The 21,819-nt window shown below is 39.1% G+C and overlaps 1 protein-coding gene across 1 annotated transcript in view; it reads left to right on the forward strand.

Annotated features, from left to right (window-relative positions):
- Positions 1–21,819, forward strand: part of KIAA1549L (KIAA1549 like) — a 70,852-nt gene that overhangs the window by 28,545 nt on the left and 20,488 nt on the right. Inside the window, exons 11-16 of the mRNA XM_065755623.1 lie at positions 1,890–2,053; positions 6,859–7,049; positions 9,243–9,370; positions 10,846–10,869; positions 19,043–19,221; positions 20,809–21,026. Of these exons, the coding sequence (XP_065611695.1) occupies positions 1,890–2,053; positions 6,859–7,049; positions 9,243–9,370; positions 10,846–10,869; positions 19,043–19,221; positions 20,809–21,026 (904 nt within the window). The remainder of the gene's footprint in view (positions 1–1,889; positions 2,054–6,858; positions 7,050–9,242; positions 9,371–10,845; positions 10,870–19,042; positions 19,222–20,808; positions 21,027–21,819) is intronic.

A 21,819-nucleotide genomic window follows, 5' to 3' on the forward strand; every position in this document is an offset into this window, starting at 1 on the left:
CTGTTATTGACTTTTATGGGACTGAAATTGCAGATTTCCATTCCTGCCTCCATAAACCTTACCATTTCAAAAAAACTACTTTGTTTTCAGTGAGAATGTTTAGTAGTAGCTTTGTTCTTGCTGAAGCAGCTATAGAGAACAAATAGCAGCTTTATGACTCTGAGCAGTTTTGTTACTTATAAGGGTATTTAGGTAATTATATAACAGCTGCTGCAGATGATCTATCTTTGTATTTCTATGATCTGATAAAGCATTCATCTATAGATTTTCATGAAAGTTAAACCTGCATACAACATCATAAAACGTTCAGAAATGGAAATTCTGATCTCGGGTTACTGTCATTCCAAAACCAGAGTGCTTGAAAAGTCTTAGGTAAAACTATCTTTGATTTCTTTCCTTAGTAAAGTATAATTTGTCTCATTTTAGACACAGTGTTCGTATTCAGCCATCGAGATTCCAAAGAAAATATTTTGTGTGCATTTCATTTTTACTCATAATTTCTGTTATAGCAGATTGAGAAGTTCTGTACCAAAATGCAGTAAGAAAAGATATCTACCCTCAGGAGCTCACAGTCTGGTTTGACTGACAAATAACAATAAAAAAATACGTTCTTGTGTTTCTGTTTCATAGGTGAGGGGCTGAGTTACAGCAAAATGTAAGCGTGCTTGCAAAATGCTGTTAGTTGCATATGCAACAGATTGACTTACTGAATGTAACATTGGAAGCTAGTGATTGAATTCAAGATTTAAAACCAGGATGCCTAAACATTTGTTCTGTTTTTCATGTTGTTTCTTCCACATCCTCTACAAATAATAGCTTTATTTTTTTGGCAATTTTTTGCTCACACAATCGCATTTTACTTAACATGATTGTTAACTGATAAAGTTCAGATTGTTCTTCCTTCCTGACTGCCCTTTTATGCCCAAAGTATGTGTTCAGAGTCATTAGTTTAGAATTATACAAGCTCATTGAGAAGTGAACCTTGAAAGTTTACTTAATCCTGAGGTTCAGCTTGGGTTTTTTTTTGGTTGGAGGGTCTGTAAGCATACAGTTACTGTTACGTACGTATAGTGGTGCTGTTCCTGCTCAGCCTAGCAAACTGCACTGGCTTTGCAAGAAGATGCATATATACAAGGAAAATGGGCTCAGCCTTTAAAACACACTTTCAGCTGGCTTTCATAACTGCTGCTGTGCGTTATGGTGTGCATTCAGTCTGATCCTGAAAGATGCTGTGTGCCTCTGACAGCTAATAAGTTCAATGACATTTGAAAGCATTAGTCCCCAAGGAAATAGAAAAGGCTATTTTACATTGATATGTTCACAATTGCCTATCCACGCCAGCAAACAGTGGCACAGGAAAATAAAGAGAAATCACGTTGAAGTTCACAAAATGTTTCACTAGAGGAAAATGCAGAGTCATACAGAGATTATCTGGTGTTCTTCGAGAAAGAAATGTAATGGTAACAGGGTTTATGTAACAGGAGATTCTCTTATGTGTGTACAAATTGAACATGCATACTGAAAGATTTTATTCTGGTGAAATGGAATCTAAAAGCATTGAAGTACCACTCCATTTCTGAAATGTACCCTTTCCTGATACCATTATTAATATATCTGCATATAACTCTTTCCATCCTTACCACTTCTTCCGAAATGATGGATTAATTTTGATCTTTATTACAACAAAATATTTCTAGAGCACAAGAGAATCATTTTCTTATTTGCTCTGTAATTGTGCTTAGCTTCATTGTCCTTGAAAAAGAACATGTGAATTGAACAGTGTTGCTTTATCTTTTTGGTTTTTTTACTTAAGAAATATTAAGGCATAGATAGGTTGCCAGCAATTGGCACAGTAAAACTTACCAACATTGGCTTGTGATTCTCTATAGCCGTGGTGAAGAACCCACCAAACAACCTGTGGATCATTGCAGCAGTACTGGCTCCCATTGCTGTGGTTACAGTTATCATCATTATCATCACGGCAGTTCTGTGCAGAAAAAACAAGAATGACTTCAAACCGGATACCATGATGAACCTGCCTCAAAGAGCTAAAGTGAGTGCCTGCTCTGCAAATCCAAGGAGCCTCTTTGCTTACTGAAGTTTTTACTCTGGTTCTCTGCTAGGTGTGGTTGAAGGATCCTCTGGTTTCTTAAGGCTGTGATTTCAGCTTTGCTGAGAATTGTTAGATCGGGGTGAGAGCTGAAGGAGGGCACGATGCATATGAGACATCCTTTCTCCTCCTCTTAGCACAGCTGCAGATGGGTACAGCTGGTGTCAAATTCATCAAAAGTGATAACATAAAGTGATACCGTTAAGACTAGATCTAGAAAAGTGAAACAAGTAAACACACAAAAAAGAAAAATCTTTGCAGTTTTGCATGGTGTCAGGCTGAAATCTCTAAAATACAGACCACGCTTTATTAGGGGCTACTGTGAATGCTGTGCACTATTTAATTCTTATATGCAATCTTAGGTCCCAGCTGAAGTGCAAGGTGAGAGTAGTTTGTACGTTGTTTTGAGCTGAAGTCACTGTGGTCAGTCATTAGTGCCGAGCTGCCAGCATCCACCCTACGTTCATTTCAAGTGGTTTCATTGCACATTTGCTCACATTTGCAACTTCAGTGCAACAGACCCACTTCTGGAGTACATTTCGTGTTTCTCTTTCATCTGAAGGAAGATTTGTGAGCTCTGAGATTGTGATGTGAATCAAAGTACGGTCAGTGAAGGTAAATTGGAGATTTATTTCAAAGGTGCACTCCTGATCCTAACTAAAATGCTAGTATAGAAGCTTCTTCAGATTGTTTTTGGTATTTCTTGACATTCAATAAAATATAGTTTAATTCATTGAAGAGAAAGCGATTATTTTCAGAATGAGAGCTAAATTGATTTGTCCTTAGTTTCATGAAGGTGGTTCCATCAGAAAGGTTCAGCCAGATCTAGCTTAGGGTACACACTGATATATCAGCCATAAAGCAGAAGGATGGAAATGGACTGGTTTGCTCTCTCCTGATTACAGCACCTTTATAAAAGTAAGACTAAGGAATGGATTTGGGGAAGATAACGTTATAAGATCATTTAGAAAAGAACAGTTGTTTTTTTTTTAATTCCAGTGTTAGTGACCTCAGGAATAGCAGCAAGTGCCTGAACTGTAATTGCTGTGTTCCATGAAGCTTGGCAATACAAGTAGGTGTTGATGAATACATGGGAAGTAATTATTTACTGTAAAGGTGGTGAGATGCTGGAACAGGCCATGGATGCCTCCTCCTTGGAAGCATTCAGGCTAGATGGGGCCATGAGCAGCCTGGTCTAGAGGGAGGTGTCCCTGCCTGTAGCAGGGAGGTTGGAACCACATGATCTTAAAGAACACATGATCTTAAGTTAGAAACTCAAACCATTCTGTGTTTCTTTGATTCTGTATTATATTTCATAGCTTTGAAAAGTGTCTGAGACAACTTAATTAATGCTGGGGTCGCAGCAGAGTGACTTCTAATTTAAATAACAGCTTTAATATTTTGGTCGTGTGGGCCTGGAGATTTGATTCTTCATCATTTGCATGTTGGGTTTTTTTTTTTTGGTACCTTTTGAGTATACAATAAATATACAATAAAGTATGTATGAAGCAGAACGTCATGGGATGCCTACAGCCTTGGGTTTTAGCTGCTGTCTTTCAGCAGTGCTCCCTTGTACCAAGGGAGCTGGCAGAGCAGAGCAGCCTGTTCATCGCTGCAGTCCTCCTGCTGCTGTGAGCAGAGGGATGCTGCAGTTCTTCGCCGAGCAGAGCTGCGTGCCACAGCCCTTCAGGGACTCCCTCATCCCATGTCAGCAGGTAGGATGCCTGAGCACAGCAGAGGGGAAACGAAACGCCCAGCTTAAACATCCTTCTGCAGAGTGGGGTACGATGTAACAGCAGGATTGCTGCCTCTGCCTGGTAATTTAGGAATGACTTTGTTGTTGTTACAGACTGACAGCTGAATAAGTAGGGTTTAAAAAAATGACCTTTCTTGTACCGTGTATTTTGTAGTACCTTAGGAACTGCGTTGCATTTTGTTGCCATTCTGAATTGGCTGAGGAGACAGTGACCTCAGGACTAAGTTGCAGCAGGGAAGTGGCTGTTACCTTTTTTTTTCTTTCAGTTTTTCATTTTTCATGACTTTCTGGTTGTGAAATTAAAAGTAAAATAAAGTGAAATCGTAAAAGGAATGTATTTTAATATTCTTGATATACTGTTTGTGTTTTGAGATGCTCTTTGTGCTTTGAGATTTTGGACAGATGTTAGCTAGGTCGAACTCTCTTGCTTCTGAAATCACAGCATGCTTTTTTTTTAAAGGCTGTAATCTGGTATGTCACCTTTTCTTCCTTTTAGTGCATGACAGCATAAGCTTGCATGTAAACAGAGATAACATCTGCGGGCTAGGACCCATAAGAGAAAGCAAATAGTCTAGGCCATGAGAAAACAGCCACTATCAGTTTGGTAAAGAGCATGGGAAAAAAAAAGCAGAGACACTGCCTGTGTATGTGGGTGTATATTCAGAAGGAGGGGATTATCATCCTTTCTTTTTCCTTGTTCCCTTTTTAAATTTTTTTTTCCTTTATTTAAGTATCAGTGCCTTTTTCATATTACAAGGAGAAATGTCCCAGAAACATTTCTCCATGTTCATGCTACCCTTTTCCGGGCGATGTAATTTAATCATCGAATCATGCCTTATTTCAAAATTGATATTCAGATCCCTCTCTGTTGGTCTTTCTGAGTACTGTGGCCATATTGGGCACCTATGCTTGCTGTGCCTTAGCGCTGCCTGATCGTGATTCAGTCTTGCCAGTTCCCTTCAGGGGTGGGAAAGCCATCTGTTCCTGAGGACTTTCTCAGAGCAGGGTTCCAAGATCAAATTTTATTTAACGCAATATGTCCGCTGATGGGGATGGCTTTTCCAGCTCTTCCTTCTTAATGCAGTTTGTTACCAGACATGGTGGTAAGTAGAGAATTTAGAGTAAAATCCTCTTTTATTTTGGTCCTTTGGCACATACAAGCTGGGACTCTGGAGAGTTCTGTAAAAATTCTCATTCTCTATCTTCTGTTTTTTTTTTATTTTATTCTTTTAGTAAGATATGAATTAAAAAGATAAAAAATACTAAAAGCTGTAAATTCTACTATTTGAGAAGTATGGAAAAATACCTGATTTAATCACATTTTCTTTCTTGCCTATTTTTTCAAAAATAACTGTGATAGGCTTCTCTAATGGATAATAGAGATAGTAAGTCTGAAAAGCACTATTTTGATCTAAGGTATTTCTGTCTAGGATGGCGTGCAGTAGTTCTTACTGGTTGTTTTTGCACAGTAACTACTTCCTTTTCTCATTTCTTTCCTCCCTTGGTAGCTAATGGCTGCTTTTTATGGTACCTTGCCTTCATAGGAGGGCAAGCAGACAGCTGTTGGGGTGGTAGCATCGTGATTTGCCATGCAGTAGTGATGGTAAATTGGCTTTTCTCTGACACACTGCAAGATCTGTTGTGCCAATGTGTGAAGATGTGTGCTCCCCTGACCCGAGTTAGTCTAATGAGGATCTCCTTCATTTACTGGAGCTGCTTATCAGATGAATTCTGAAGTACTTGAGCACACTAGAAATCAGCCTTTGTTGAAGCAGCAGATGGGGAACACAATAGAGAATCCCATTAACAAAAAGAAGTTTTTTCTTTTTTTCTTTAAGTAGAAGACAGCCCCGAGTTTTTCATTTTCTGACTGAGGTTGCCTATGAAATATATCTGCATTTTTAGCTACAGTTCAGATTCAGGGAGAGACAGAACTAGGGAAAACATTTTTTTTTTTTTAAGAGGGCTTTCTTTTTCTGTGCCATCAGCAGAATTTTTATCAGTCTGACTTTCTTCTGGAGTGAAAATATTCAGTGTCAGCAGGAGAGGAACCTGAGAGGGACTACTCAGTTTTAAATGTCTAATTTTGATGTGATCCCCAAAGAAAATTTAAAGAGTTAGAATCGGTATTGCCTAGCATTGGAATTGATCTCTGATGTTTTTTTCTATTTTTATTTTTTTTAGCATTCTACAGATAGTCTTTGTACATCAGGAAGAATATACATTTTTGAGACAAATTAACTCAGTTAAATATCACAAGAGCATTTTTTGTATGTTAATTATTTCTTCTGGAGTTGACCAGGATTATCTGAGTGCTGGTTCTTCCCTTCCCAATAGAAAGTGCTTTTTGAAAGTTATGTTTTTTTTGTGTTATTGAATTTCTCCTTCCAGTGGCTGCTTTGCTTGGAACGTGTTGTCATTTCTACTTATTGCTTGCAGAGGCAGCAGGGGAAGCACAGCCGTGGCTTCAGGCTGGGTACACAGCACTTGGCTGCCAGGGCTGCAGGCCTCTTGCAAATGCCACTTTCCAAGAGGAACAAGTAAAATCATTAAGAAACTTCCCAGTAGGCAACTTGAAAGCTAGGGGGAATGTGATTTCACTATTTTGAGAAGTTGTAGTTTTTTGGGGGGGGAATTTTGCCCATGAAACTTTAATTTGTGCCTTTTTTTACTTTGTCTTCCTCGTGATATTTTCTTTTTTGATCTTTGTTTTTGCAGTGTCCGTCAAAGGAATTTCTGGGGTGTTCAGACAGGAAGAAAGGTTAGCCAAGATCAGTTTGATGCTAGTTAATCACATTTAAAATATGTGGAATTGAGATCTCGTCAGAAAAAAATTGCCGTTGGACATTCATATTGCAATCTACAGTTTTTTACCTCTGTCTTATTTCACTAAAGAAGGAAGGGGGTGGTGGAAAATTGTATATTCATTTGGAAATTCTTTTTTAACGTATGATGCTTTCTGGAAATTTTTTTCTCCCACTTGTTTTTGCAGCCAGTACAAGGCTTTGACTATGCCAAGCAACATTTAGGTCAGCAGGGAGCTGAAGATGAAGTTTTACCAGTAACTCAAGAGACTGTTGTACTCCCACTCCCAGTCAGAGACGCACCTGCCTCCCAGGAGAGAGAAATTACTCAGGATGGGAGCACCATTAAAACAGCCCAGTCCAATGAAACAAGGAAAAGGTATGGAGTTGTGTGTTCAGGCCAAGGGGTGGAATAGGGTACAGGTTGCCATTGCTTAGGAAAAACTGTAAGGTTTGTTACCAAGGCACCACGTGTGGGAGATGATTCCTCCACAATATGTTCTTGGCATAACATTGGTCTGTACTGGATGTGTAAGTTTGCTGCAAAATAAAAGATAAAATCTGTGAAGACTTTGCTTTATGTGAGTAGAGGAGTTAAATGGAAGGTAGCTGTCTTGTGTGTGCTGGCCTTTGCAAGAGATGAACCTAAAATAAACATTGAATCTGGTGCATGAGCACCAGTCATTTCTGAAATGAAGCAAAAGACAAGACTTCTTTGACTGTAAATTGCTTTTGTGCTACTGTCAGACTGCATCAGCTGAAGAGCAAACCCTAAACATCCACAGATTTGCATCACTGATTGCATCAGATGTCATGATTCAAAGCATTTTTAGCAGGACGAAACTTTGGAGTGTGTAAGCACAGACTAGATGACATCAGTTTCTAAAGTAAAGATTTTCAGGTTTACAATCTCTTCGAAGTAAGTCCTCAGGGTTGAACACAGATAGAATCTTCACCCCAGGACCTATCTGTCCCTTGCTCCACTCTACTTTATAACCAACTGTACTCCTGCCTGCACTTGAACTTCCTTTAAAGTCTTCCAGTGGTGGAATCAAAACATCTTCCTCAAGAAATCTGTTCTTCGCTGCCGTTCCCATTAGTAAGTTTTACATAAGGTCTACCCTGAATCATCCTTGGAGGAACTGAATGGAAGATCACCGTTATACAGGCTGTGGTTTCTAGTGCTGTGCTTTCACAGATGAACCTTAGCAGAAACGGTTCTTTAAAATGTTTTTTAATCTCTCCAGAGCCATTTTGAAACAAACATACATACGCACACACACACGCACACAAGTAAACCTGTCCTGTTACTTAATCATCTTTAAAATTATCAGGAGCTTTATCTCAGTCTTTGGAATGGGCATAGAAATCAACCCCTCTATGTAATCTGCCCATTTTTAAGCACATATTGATTGCAATCTTGACTCAGGAATTCATGGGGAGGTTACTTTCTTTAAAAAAGCTTACTGAACGTGTAATACTTCTGTGTACCTTTCTTAGCAAGTGGTTCTTCGGAGTTACTGTTACCTCCTTCAGAGTGATTGCTTGAACATGTAGAAACGCAGTCTCTTTTCATTCCTCAGTTGTGTCTGGGGATGGAACTTAATGATTTCTTAAGATGAAGAAATATTTCTCGACCTCTATGTATTTGCTCTTTCATTCTGGTTACTTTGCAGTCTGGAAAGGGCAATTTAAATCAAACTGCCATGAAGAGGCTGGTAACTGATCAGAATATTTTCTCATATTGTCACCGAAGGAAACTTCACAGACAATAAATACAATGATCACTTTAAAAAGATGAGTATTTAGCTTAGTGGCAGCAGAAGTCATTGTGCAAGCTATCTATACTTGTTTCTTTTCCTTGATAACTTCCGCTGAGAGCTCAATCCTTAAGCACCCAGAAGCAGAGGTGCACTGCATTTTCTTTGCTGGCTGAGAGTTGCTCCTTGCTGAGAGCCAGCACTGATGGGGGCTGCTGTGCTCTCCCTCCTCAGCTTGTGCAGGGCAGTTTCAGTGCAAGGAGATGCAATGCCTGTGCAAAGAGGAGGTTCTCTTAGGAGTTTCAGCAGATAATGGTGCTGGTTAAACTGTGTTAAGTGCAGATAGGTAAAAAGAAATTCCTTATGGCATTACGTGTGCATATGTTTATATATATGTATTTATGTAAAGGGGATTAGTGATTTCTCATTGTGGCTGAGAAAATAGGTTTTAGCTGTGTTTATAAAAGCAAGACTCTTGTTTCTTTTAGCTGTATAGTAACACGGGATTAATAACAGGGAGTTCTGTCCTCTGCAGTGCTGCTTCTGTCATTGTGGAGGTTGTGCATGAGAAGTGGCTGCTTTCAGTGTCACTTAAGATGCCTATCAGCCTTGAACTAATTGAGGAGCAGAGCTCTTCTACCGTCAGTCTGTTTCTGTTTGTACTTTGTTTTTGCACGCCGTTTATGTTCTGCATCGTTTTGGTACAAAATCAGTCCTGAAAACTCAGTGGTGCACACCGTGCAGATGAAATAACCTTGAAATGAGGTTTGTGAAGAACTCACAGCCTCCCTTGTTGCTATGGTTACTTGCAGCCGGTCCCCAAGCCAGAACGGCTCCGTCATCAGCAACGAGTCGGGAAAGCCCACCTCCAGCCAGAGCTCCCCGCAGAAAGTCGTGGCACCGCAAAAAGTGACAAAAGATGAAGGCAGGAAAAGAAACGGTGAGAAGTGTTTGGTGAAAGCTACACACAGCTACTGCACTGTGGTACCCACAGCGGCCGTAGATGTGTCACAACCATCTCCCTGTACCTTTGGCTGTCCTTCAGGCATTTTCTGTTGGCTGCTGTTTTCACGCCCCGTGCTGCTTCTAATGGTTTCTCATTTTCATAAGTTTTTTGTGACTTGCTTTATTTTATTTTTAAGCCAGTGCTAATGAAGACACAGTGATGCCTTACTAGGTGGACTGAGTTTACAGCTTGTTTTCTGTGTAGGATGTTCATTTCCGTTACTGCTCAGATGAGGATTAATTAAATAGGTAGAAATTAATTTGAAAAGCGTGAGATGTTCAGAGCTTTAAATTCCCATCTCTAATCCTTCATATCACACCTTTTTGTTACTAGCACTTAATGGCAGCTTTTCCTGCTGCTGTTAGGATGCTACGCCAGATGTTTTTTGCAAGTCCTTGGTTCGTGTTGGTGACTTGGGACTTGAGATGCATGGGGAACGTCTGCTGAGAGCTGGATCCGATCCCTTCCTTGCTTTTCTTTCGTCAGCCTCTCTGCTTATTTCTTCTGAGTTACAACTTTGCTTCCGTAGCTGTATTTTCCACATGAATAGAAGACACTGTGTTTGAACCAACTGATCACTTCCCCTTAGAAGGAAGGAAGTAAGTTGGATTCGGCCTCATCAGGTTCTGTCATTCACAGAAATTTGTAATTCTTTGTGAAAAATATGAGTGGAAGTAAGGACTCAGATAAAGAAAAAATCTCAGTGTAGATTTTCTTTCTCCACTAAGTCACCTGAGCAGACTCTGTGGTCTAATGGCAACCCTGGTGTAACATTATGCCCCCTCTTCATCATTGCATCTTCATCGTATAAAACTGTCATGTGAAGTAAGGCTTTGCTGTCTCAGTGAAACACAGTGCAGGACAGGGACAGATGCATAGCACCAGAGATGAAATTTGTTCTGTACAGCAAAATCATACTGCTTTTTGTTAGTGTTCTCATTTCTTCCTATGCATCTTGTGGGAGCTATTTAATCGGTGTCAATATAATATTCTTTTTCAATCAGCTTTACTGAGTCACTCAAGTTTACAAATCCACACAAAGTTGTTCATTTTCTTTTGTTAATGTGCCTGTTACTTGCTGTGCTGTTTTCTAATAGACACGTGACTTTACTAATTGTTCCTGTCCTGTAACAATAAGTATTCTTACTGAGATTGTTCCTTCGTAATCAAGTTAAAAAAAATTTCATTGTTCTAACTTTTAAGGACCATAAACTTGTAGGTTTTTTTTTTAACTGTTTCAAATATGCCTTTTATGAGACAATGACATTTACAGTTTCCAGAGCTAAAAGCTGTAATTTTAACCTATTTTCCTTACCTAAGAAAGCTAACATTCAAGAACAGCATCAGGTATTGTTTACACAGGTAGACAAAATAATTCAGTGACAGTACTCTTTGTTTTGTTTTGTTAGGTTTTAAATCTTCCAAGAAAATTGGTAAGAGCATCCAGTTTCTTGTTAATAATTTGACTAACACCTTAAATCCTGGGCTGTACCTTGTTTGTATCTAGAACATACGCTTGTGTTTTAAACCTTTCAGTGACCTTTCAATGTCATACATGGCAATCCTGCTCCTTTATTTAAAATCTTAATTTCATTTTAGCTTCAAATGTATTTGGTAAAAATAACTATATACTTCTCTGTTTCTACTGAAAAACTAATAACTGCTTTCTTTCCTGGCTTATTTACCTTCTGTCTTCTCGCTTCTAGAAAAAAAAGGCCCGAACGATGATGTTTCTTAATGTGGTTATCTGTTTAAAAAGTAAAAGTGCAATGTATATACGAATGAAGAGGGATAAACATGGTTTCCTGAGAAAGAGATGGAAATTTTCTAGCCGAAAGCAGCACTGTTTTAGAGACTCCCCAACAGAACTCTTTCAAAACTGTTTCTAAGAAGGAAGAGTAGGTCTTGGAAAAGGAAATGGCCTTACTGGAATTACGGATCTGGCCTCACATTTATTTTTACATATGTGTGCAGATGTGTTTCTGATAACATTTTGAATTGTGTCAGTACAAAGTACCTACTGAGGTAGAAGTTAAAGGGTGGGTTGATTTTTTTTTTATTTTTATTTTTTACTTTTTGGCACAGGGCTACGCTTCATTCTCCAGAACTGTGGATTTCAAATGCTGTTGTCATCTCTGGCATTTTGTTCTTTTTGGAAGGAAATAACTATATCCAGTGTGATTAGCATCAGTTGAATGCTTTTCCTTCAAGTTCAAGCAAGAAGCTGTTTTTGTCTTAGCTGTTTGTCTAAACCTGCTCTAGCCTGATTGTAGGCTGCCACCTCTAATACATGTGTCAGCAAAAGAAGCTGCATATTTTCTTCTTTGAAAAGCAGAATCTTAAAACTGGAATGAATCCCTTGATGGTCACATGCTTGATCTGGGGACTCCATGTTAGAATGGCTCATTAGTTGCCATAGTTACAGACCAATTTTAGATTATATTTCTTGCTGACATTTGGTTACACAGAAAAATGACAGCACTGGATATTACCTCAGTACATAAACTCTGTATGGTTTGTATCAAAATTGACTCCAAATGCAGTGTGTCAGGGCTGAGAGTGAACAATGTCAAACCACTGTAGGCTGACAGGTTTGGCAGAAGCTCCTGGTGGTGTGGAGGATCAGGAGAACTCTTTGGCTGAGCCTTATTTCTAAGGAAAGTGAGAATGCATTATCTATTTATATTACAACAGTGATACATTGTGGTGAGACAATTCCTTTTTTTTTTCCTTTGTTTTTCTTGCAAAGCATTTATTAATGTTTTAACAGAAAGTTTCCTGTCTAAAAGGTAATGAGTTGTGCTTGCTTTTACTTTGGGCAGCTAGGAAGAATGAAAACCTGTTTCAGAAAGAGCTCCTTTGCACACGATAGAGGATGGAAGTGAGTGAATTGGTCAACGGAGTTACTGGCATTTTCTGAGACAGGTTCATAGGAGAGTGTGTGAAAGAACCAAGAGTGTCAGCACTTTCAGCTACCATTTTATCAGGGTCTGATGTCATTCAGGGAGAAGCAAATGGCTAAATCCACATATTCTTAAAGAATTATAGCAGCCTATGATAGAATCTTACTCTAGCTCCTCACAAAATCAATCCAGCAAAAGTTATGCAGGCCTTTCTTTTTTTTTCCCCAGACTTTGATCTGGCAGCCTTGCCTTTGGCATCTTTGGGTGGGTGCAAATGTTTGTTTTGGAGAACAAAACAAAACGTGGTAAGGAGATTGTAAGATATTGTTTCCCAGCAATTCTTCATGAAGGATGTGGCTCTGTACCTTTTGAGTTGAGAAGTCGTGTAGCTAAGTCTAGGTTTGTACTAGAACCTCATCAGCCTAAGAAAACACGGATCACATGAATATTCACTAGCAGCATTCTCAAGGAGTCCAACTTCCTTGTGTAAGAAACCTTTCCTTCCTGCTCCTAGGATTTTCACCTGGAACACTTATCTTACAAGCATATGGGCACTGTCTTTAAAAATAGATCTAACTTTTCAGAAGTAGTTCAGTCAAAGGCCTCGCTCCTTTTTAAGATATATTATCCTAAAATGATATGATTTTCTCTGTCCAGGCAGAAGCTGTCATAATTTTTTTAGATTGTTTTCTTTTTATTTTTTGTAGCTCATCTGATTGAGATCTCTGAATATCAGGTGCCTGTAGGAACCAAGTACTGGGGAGGAAAACTTGGCTGTATTATTAACTTAGCTAAAATCAAAGGATTTCTTGGATGTAATTGCACCAAGCCATGATACACTGCTTCTCTTATTCTACAGAAGTGTGGGCCACATTTTTCACGCTGTCTGATGTGGCTCAGTGACAGAGCCAGCTTTTCAGAATTTCTGAGCAGTTGTCTGCAGTGACTCAAAATGAAATGAAATATGTTAACAGCAATTGAATCCAGTAGCAGTGATGTAGCAGTCTGCTTTAACATAGAGATACCTTGAGGATCTGACATAATCTAGGAAACATCCTGTGCTCGGTGGGATGAAATATCAGCATGGAGAGGGTTTCATCTTGCCAGATTTTGGTTCTTTAATGTTGCTTTCCTAATGTAATGTAACCAAACTTTCTAGAGGGTCACAGCTGATTGATAGATCTGTCTTTTCTGCAGGTTCTTATGTTTCTGTTTTCAGAGTGAGAGCAGCCAAGGCAACTGCACTGGAGCATATGCACCGATTTGAAGTGAAATTAATCCCTTTCACTGCGTAGCTGCCTTTGAAAGGCAGACAAATCAGAGTGCTTGGAAGAATTTGTCATGTAGATAGAAGGATCTGTTCTTTTCATCTTTCATTGCCTTATTGTGAGGCATCTGCTTCATTTACACAAGTGTGTTTTGTGATCTGTAACTCTTCAGCCCCTTTTAGGAAACTACTAGGCTTTTCTGGAATCATTTCCAGATCATGGGAGCGGGGAAGAATTAACAAAATTCACTTGTACTGCTGAAATTCCACATTTTGTCAACAGTTACAGTTTTCCTTGAGACTCCTTGGTAGTTTTATGCATTGATATTTTTAAAATTCCCATAGATTTCAGCTTGTGTGACATAATCTAATATTTCCCCATATTTTTCCTTTCACTGGCTCTTCTTTTGTTTGTTTCAATTATAGAGCATGCTATGACGTTGGTAGCATCCTGCTAGTGACATGAACCTTTTGCTTCTTCAGGTGTAGCTAGTGCTATTTCCTGATGCTTCCTATGCTTGTTTTTGGGGCAGGAAAAATGGCTTTCCCATGCTGCTGATGTGCCTGTTGTAGCAAACCTCTGAAGGAACTGGGATTGGCAGGTGGCTGTGGAATTAAGCATTTCTTAATTCAAGTTTGCCTTCCCTCTGGATGAGCTTTACTTTGCCATTTGATTGAATCTGACAGCATTTTTCATCGAGGGAACAATGTTAGGAGTGTGTGAATGCTCATGCCTTCAGATTCAGCAGCAGTCTGAATGGGTTATACTCTTTCACTCTATGCCAGCACATACAGAAAGCAAATGCGTGGTTGGAAAACTGCAAAGTTCATAAGTTCATAGAACAATGCTTTGTTGAGGAAGAGTCTTCTGATGTAAGTTCTCATGCCTTCCCCCTATCTGGCTTATTTGTACTGCCTTCGATCTTGTCAGTTAATTAATTATTTTAGTTATCAAGCGTGCTTACGCTGGCATTACAGAAGTGCCAGCCAAGTAATGAGTCTGGTGGATTGTGTACAAACATGATGAAATGCACAGTATGAAAGATTTGAAATTTTAATACACGAGAAAAACTTGGTTGGAGGTGAAAACATAACTGCAGAAAGAGTAATCCTTGTTGCTGTTTTTAAGAGCAAGATAGATTCATAGAAACTAAACAAAGCAAACAGCAAATGGAGTAGACATTCTGTGTATATTGTTTCATAAAAGGTCTGCACATGTCAGTTAAAACTGCCTGCACAGGTAACTCCTGTTCAAAATCCAGGACTGCAACACCTAAAACAGATGTCCTGGCATTTAGCAGCCTTTTCATATCAGAAAATAAACGTCCAGGAGAAATTACTGAGCTCTCCCTACTAGACTACAGTGTGTTCTCTTGTCATGTTCGTGAAAGGCTTAGAATGGTATTGTGTGAATGCTGGGTATGTATTGGAAATGAAGTGTGTGTGTGTGCAGAAAAGAATATACTCTGATGTACTTATAGATATACTTATATGTGGTATCTTATAGAGAGGAATTTTAGTCCTAAATAGGTTCAGATATTGATTTTAGGAAACTTGTCTTTTACTTACAGACTTATAAACTCCTCCAGGAATATATATTTCTTTATTGCTAAAAACTCTACTTCGTGTCTTTCTGGAGACAGTCAGTTGACCTTTAGAACAATTCAGATGATTTAGACAATTTCTAACTTTTTTCCTATATCGAGTGATATACTCTAAAATGAATATTTCCCTGTTACTAATGGAGTTTCCATTCAGTAGTCAGGGTTTCTGTTTGAAATACTCAAATGCAGGCCTTTTCTCAAAGAGATAGTTCTCTCTGTCAGTCTTAAGCTTTTCATTTAATATACTCCATTTGATTTCATATTATTCTAAGCCCTTCCATTACTCAGAGAATCGATTGCTTTCTGTTATGATGTTCATTTTCACTTCATACAAAGAAAATTTAAAGCTTCACTTCAAGACCAAAGAAGTGGTGGAGTGTGTCTGCCTGCTTGGAAATGTTTCCCAGCTGTTGGTTTTCCATGTTTTTTCTCTGAAGATGCTGTTATTTTTCTGAGCATTTCAGAGTCAGTGAAATTTTTGCTTCTGAGAAAGACAGCACATCTTTTTAGTACTGAAATCCTTTACTGACAAAAGTGATTTCTTTTTTTTTCTTATATGAACTAATAAATACACTGACAGCAGTATATCCTACATGGCTAATTTCTCAGATGATCAGAGTTGCAGTTTCTCAGCTGTTCCTCCACCAGCAGTACGAGTGGGTAGCACCACCTGCTGGCATTGCCTTCTGAAAAACGTGCAGTTGCACTGAAAGTGGAGAGTAGCCAGTCTTAAGCAGCATTAATCCAGCAAACCTGGTGTAGCAATAAGTACAGTGGTGTGGAGATGGACCTCCAGCAATGGCCCTGATCTCAGAAAGACCAGAGCCACACTGATCTTCATTGAAATTGATGCTCGACCTAAATATAATTGCTTTGGATAAATCTTAATGTACTTCAGTCAAAGAAAGGTTAAATAGAGTAATTCAGTCTCAATGAATCACATGGCATTAAACATCTAGCCACAAGATGTTTAAAAGAAGGCAAATTACTCTTAAGTAGGTGATTAAATAGGTGTTTTTTTTCTCTTTCTTCCAGTGAGCTTTTGAGTCTTACAGCATCTCCATGCACGCAATGCAAGCAGGCGTTGGAGGAGCAATGAAACCATAGAAATGCTTGTATGCATCTGCTTAAGAAAAGAAATCAAAAGCATTGCTTTAATTACGTATTGCTAATTATAATAAGCAAGTGTGCTAATTATAATAAGCGAGGGAGCAAGAACACCTGGGCGCTTTCCCTAAATTTCCTGTGATCATCCAGTTCCACCTATCTGTGGCAGAGGGGGCTAGACTTACCTTGGCAGGAGTGCACAGCAGGAGCAAGTACTCAAGGACTTTTACTTTTCTGTGAGCTTTTTTTGGTTGATTTGTTTAAATTTAGGGGTGGCTGTGGTTCAGTCCTGTCAAACGCTTGCTGTGAGTTCTGTCTGAAAGAGACAGACAGGAGCAAGTATTAAAATTCCCACAGCACTTGCTTTTGGTTCACTGCCAATCTAAACTGTAGCAGTATGCCAGTAACTGCAGATCATAGGCTCTTCAGCAAAAAAAGGCAACTGAAAATTACTTTTACATCATAAATATCATTTAATGAACAAATGCTAAGCAAAGGTGGATCGTACTTCCAACTTCTAGTTCTACTTCACTGTTATTTCCATGCAGATAGCACTATACAAGATGCAGGATGTACTGCATCTTGTATACAATGATACAAGATGTACTCAGAAACGAGAAGGCTGACACTTCTGCCTTCTACGTTCACGTACCACATTAAAAATTATGTTATTAAAGATGCTCTTAATTATTATTTTTTCTAATGTGTCTTAGGACTGAAGAACTCTGATTAGGCAAACATGCAGACTTCTGATTCTGAAATGAGTTCTGAGGAGACAACCTGTGAATTGGCAGCTAGCCATGATCACAGCTGGGCACTTGGCAAGCCAAGTCCATATGAAACACTGAGGTGCAACCAGCTGCACTTCTTGGTGCTTTCTGTATGAAGTAGGATATACAGAGGATGTTTGAAACGAGTCAGATTTTGTAAGTTGATGCTTAACCACCTTCTTTGCCATGCTTGGTTCAGGCAAACACAGAGGCAGCAGCAATGGAGAAGTGATTGCACAGCTTCTTGGTACTTGAACCACAGGTGGGATGCTATCCAAGCTCACCTGAATTGCTGGGAGAGACCACATTTGCTTGTGCAAAATATAATTGAGATAACCATCTCCTCTTATAGAAATAACCCCAGCACCAATGAGGTAGCTCTTTTAGAGTAGCTTTCCGTGGATTACAGAAACAAAACTGTCTTCCAAAATTCATCGGGTAACTTCCATGAGAACTGAGCTTATTCAAAATACCCAGAGGGAACAATGTGCATTGCTTCCCTTTTATAATAACTGATGTGAATGCTTTCCTCTTGAGGTGCTATCTCAGATAGGCGCTTAGCTCTTTGTTCATCAGATTTTGCCTATATGAAATCTTAGTAGCATGGTTGTCAGTGGGAGCCTGGCATTTAATTTCAGTGAGCCGGGCTTGTGATCTGCTTGCTTCTGCCAGGCATTCAGACTCAGACTTTGAACAACCCTGGGAGGGATGAGAGGATTTGAGACAGGCTAAAGACTATCGTATTTGGACAGTTCCATGAAGCCAGAGGGACAATATTTAATGGCACAGTGATTTAACCCATGTAGTTTTCAAAAGCTTAAGTAGTGTCAGCTCTAGTCTACGCTGAATGCAGATAGAAAGATAATAAGCTTACTCACTGGGTTTGTATTTTATTACCACTGTCAAGTATTTTTTTTTTAACCAAAATCCTTGACTGTCTTAACTGCTGAGCTTATACAAGTCCATTGTAATTTGTGCAGTGATTAAATATTAAAATGGAGTGTATATTCAGAGAAAACAAATTTAGAGCAGGCCACTTTGTTCTTTGAGTGGAAGATCTCTACTCCTGTCAGTTAGGATATGGAGCAGACATTCTTCCCTTTAATAGCACAATTATTCAAAAACGTTTGCAAGAATCTCTTTGTAGAATTTGTGCTCGTGTTTTAGAGTCAATCTTTTATTCTAAAAGGAGGATCTGGTTAGGTTTAAGATTCAACAGCTGACAAGGTAGTGCAGTTTTATGAGAAAAATTTGGAGAAGGAGCCTGATTGTATGTGAAAGTTATCTAAAAATAAAGATGCATCACTGTGACATTTAAGTTTAAAGATTTTCAAGTCCTCTCCCATCTCAACAAATTCTGAAGGCTTAACTTTACAGCTACTGGAGCATTTATTTGGAAAGTAAAAAAGAGTGCTTGGATGCTCTTAGTTTCTTAAGCATGTTTTAACATGCAACATTAATTTTTTCCATTTTTAACAGATGACATTTTTAAAATTAATAGCTTTTCCTAAAATCAGTTTTATTGCTTTTCACTAAATTTAGTAGATTTTGAGAGTGAGGTGCTTTTACATTGTAAGACACTGAAAAATAAGTGTCTGTTTAGATCAGGAGTAGCTACATATACATTAGCACATGGAGACTTGTGCATGCATGTGACATCTTTTCCATGTGAGATGTAAGAAAAGGTGTACTTTGAGTTTAGTTGCCGTTTTCGTACAGTTTTCTTTGCCATTCTTCTTCTCATTTTCTTTTCAACTTATGAGTGCGTATTGGAAATCAACTTTTTTGGGGGGATGCATCTATAATCGAATGGGATTTTTTCCAATGTGAGTCTCACAGATTTGCTCTTGACGTGTGCCAAGCACATTGTTAATCCCTAAGCATGTACTCATTGAATTTTACCTTTAACATGCAGTAAAAATATCTCTTTATGGTGAATGTTTGATGTGCTTTAGTACCCATCAGCGATGAAGAGGAAGGAGGCATTCTCTTTGATAACATTGCCAAATCTGCCATTGACCCCTTTGACACCTCTTCTGGATCTGTACAGCTGATAGCTATCAAACCTGTGGCACTGCCTGCTGTTCATGCTGCATCAGATAGGAGTCAGGAGTCTGCTGTCATTAACGGAGAGGTAAGGACCATCTTAAAATTGTCTGCAGCCATTTCATTGCCTCTATCCGAGGGAGGCACAATCTTAAGCCTGTTAGAATTGGGGATTTGCAGAAACTTTTCTCTCTGATTCTGTATAAAGCCCCAGTAGCACTGTGGGGTCTGAGTTCAAAGAATTTAAGTCTGTTTTCATATTGCATCTGTGAATGCATGTGACCTTGGAGGAGGCAAATTTCTAGATTCTTACCTTCTCAGTATCCTTTTTTATCATATTCACTTTAAGAGAATGAGTAATAAAGGCAGAGAGAAGATCGAGATCTTTCTCCATGTGAATTCTATAGATGAACTATTAGAAATATTAGGTCATCTGGATCCCTGTCTAACCTTTCTGTACTGAGCAGTACATCTCATTCGAAGTGAGAAGGTGTAGAGCAGGACCACGGCTTTACAAAGTCTGCTCTCCAGCCTGTGTGAAGAATGCACTGTTGTTTTCTGGGAACTAGGTGGGATGGCAAAGATCAAGATGCTTTAACTCCGATACTTGTATTTGTAGATCTTTTTGAATTTATAAATAATTGAAATTTATATATAACTCTTAAACAGAATGGATGAGCCAGGGAGGTTTCTTGTTTGCAAACTCACTGCAGATGCTGTTCAGAGATCAGCCTGAACCTCCCCGCTGCTATTCTAAAACCACAACTGTGTTCTGCCACCAAAAACACAGGAAAAGACAGTGTTATCACTTGCCCATGTGGGCCTGGATTAGAGCAGTGTGTCATACTCTGTTTCATGCTTGTCTTTTATGCCCTGATGAGCCACAGAGTTTCTAAACACAGAGAAAGGCTTATTTAGAATTCAACATTTATTTTCTGTAAGAGTAAGTCAATAGGATGACATTCCTAATTCTAGGCACTCCTCTGTACATACATATCCTGGAGACTGTGAGAAGATTGTAGCATTTGACTCTGAAGTGAGCAAATCCCAAGCAAATTACTTTCTTTCCTGTAACCAACAAAGTTAAGCAGGAGAGAATTTTTTTTAATACTTAGGAGTGTCCATACAAACATGACCTGCACCAGGGTCCGACCAAAAACCCAGGTATTTTAGGTTTGTATTTCTGATAGGGGCCCAGAACAAATTTCTGAGTTAACCATGCAAGAGCCTGTGATGACATCCCCCCAAAATACTTCTCCAGCCATCAGGGATGACTCATTTGTCGTTCTGTTTTGCCAGAGATTATGGCTTTGTACTTCCTGGACCCTACAGCAATTTTCATTATAGGGAGTTCCCCTCAGCGTCCCCGAAAGCGAGTACTGCTTTGGGTCACAGCAACCAATGAACATAATCAGTGTTTTTCTTCAGTGGGTGTATCTGAGTCACTGTTTAGATGGTACATAGATTTTAGGCTAAAATTATTTAACCATCTGCCAAGCCATAAAAAATGCAGCGACTCTGTTCACTTGCAGTTCCTCTCTGCTTACAGATGGCATGCTGTGTTACAGAAAGCACTCTGAAAAATGACACATGAAGTGCATCAGGCACACTCTAACAGTACTGTTTGGAAGCAGTCAGCCCAGCACCGTCCTTTGAACATCTTTTTGCCTTTTAGGTAAACAAGGCTTTGAAGCAGAAGTCTGATATAGAACATTACCGCAACAAGCTGCGTTTGAAAGCCAAGAGGAAGGGGTACTATGATTTCCCCCAGGTTGACAACAACAAGGGACTGACAGACAGAAAAAGGATGTATGAGAAAAGCCAGAAAGAAATAGACCACATTTTGGATCCTGATCCAGATGTATCTTCTCCATTTGCTGAGCCTAAGAACAGGTGAGACTTTTTATATGCAGTTCTTCCTCCGGGAGGAAACTTGCTGTCCAGGGGATTCAAGGAATTAGGTCTGTTCTTAAGGAGGCAACTGTTTGCTATTCAATCCGTCCTAATTCATGAAGGAAATCAATATGGACCGTGGTTATTTATGAAGGCTTTTAATCTGATAAAATTGGCGTGTGGTTATAAAGAAGTAAAAAGAAAGGCAAAGAAATATGGGAAGGGACTGCTGCAAATTTTTCCTGTCATTTTCCAAGTAAGTAGAAAAAGAGATATTTTTGGGGTTTTTTTTTTTTTTGGAAATATGGAGAGTAGACTTAAACCAGAAAGTTAGCATCTGAATTATTTCCCCAAGTTCACTGGTGCTATTATTTTGGCACTATCTTTATCTGAATGTAACTATTGCAGAAAGGCGTAAGGGAATGCAGACGTTACATTGCCCTCATGTGCAGTAAATCCTGCAGGGAATATCTGCAAGGATGTGTGTGTGCCTTCCTGTGTCCCAGACAGAGAAAGTCATAATTAATTCAAATAAATTACCTGTAACATGGAGCTAGCGTGCTGCTTAACAGTACTGAAGATTGATTAGCAATTCATTGACTTTTCAAAATGACATACCAGTGTTATTTTTCTCCCTGTTTTAGAGATGAGAGGTCAGGGCAAGTGATAGCTCTGCCTGAGTGGGTAGATGGACCTACTCTGCCGCTGGTGCTCCCTGAAACACAAGTTGACACATCTGGAGGAGGAGATGGCACCAGTCTTAGCTGGTGTAGCCTAAGAGAGGGATGGCACA

Source organism: Cyrtonyx montezumae, unplaced genomic scaffold (assembly GCF_038088225.1).
Source record: "Cyrtonyx montezumae isolate F1298 unplaced genomic scaffold, pur_monq_1.0 scaffold_10, whole genome shotgun sequence".
Taxonomy (NCBI): Eukaryota; Metazoa; Chordata; class Aves; order Galliformes; family Odontophoridae; genus Cyrtonyx; species Cyrtonyx montezumae.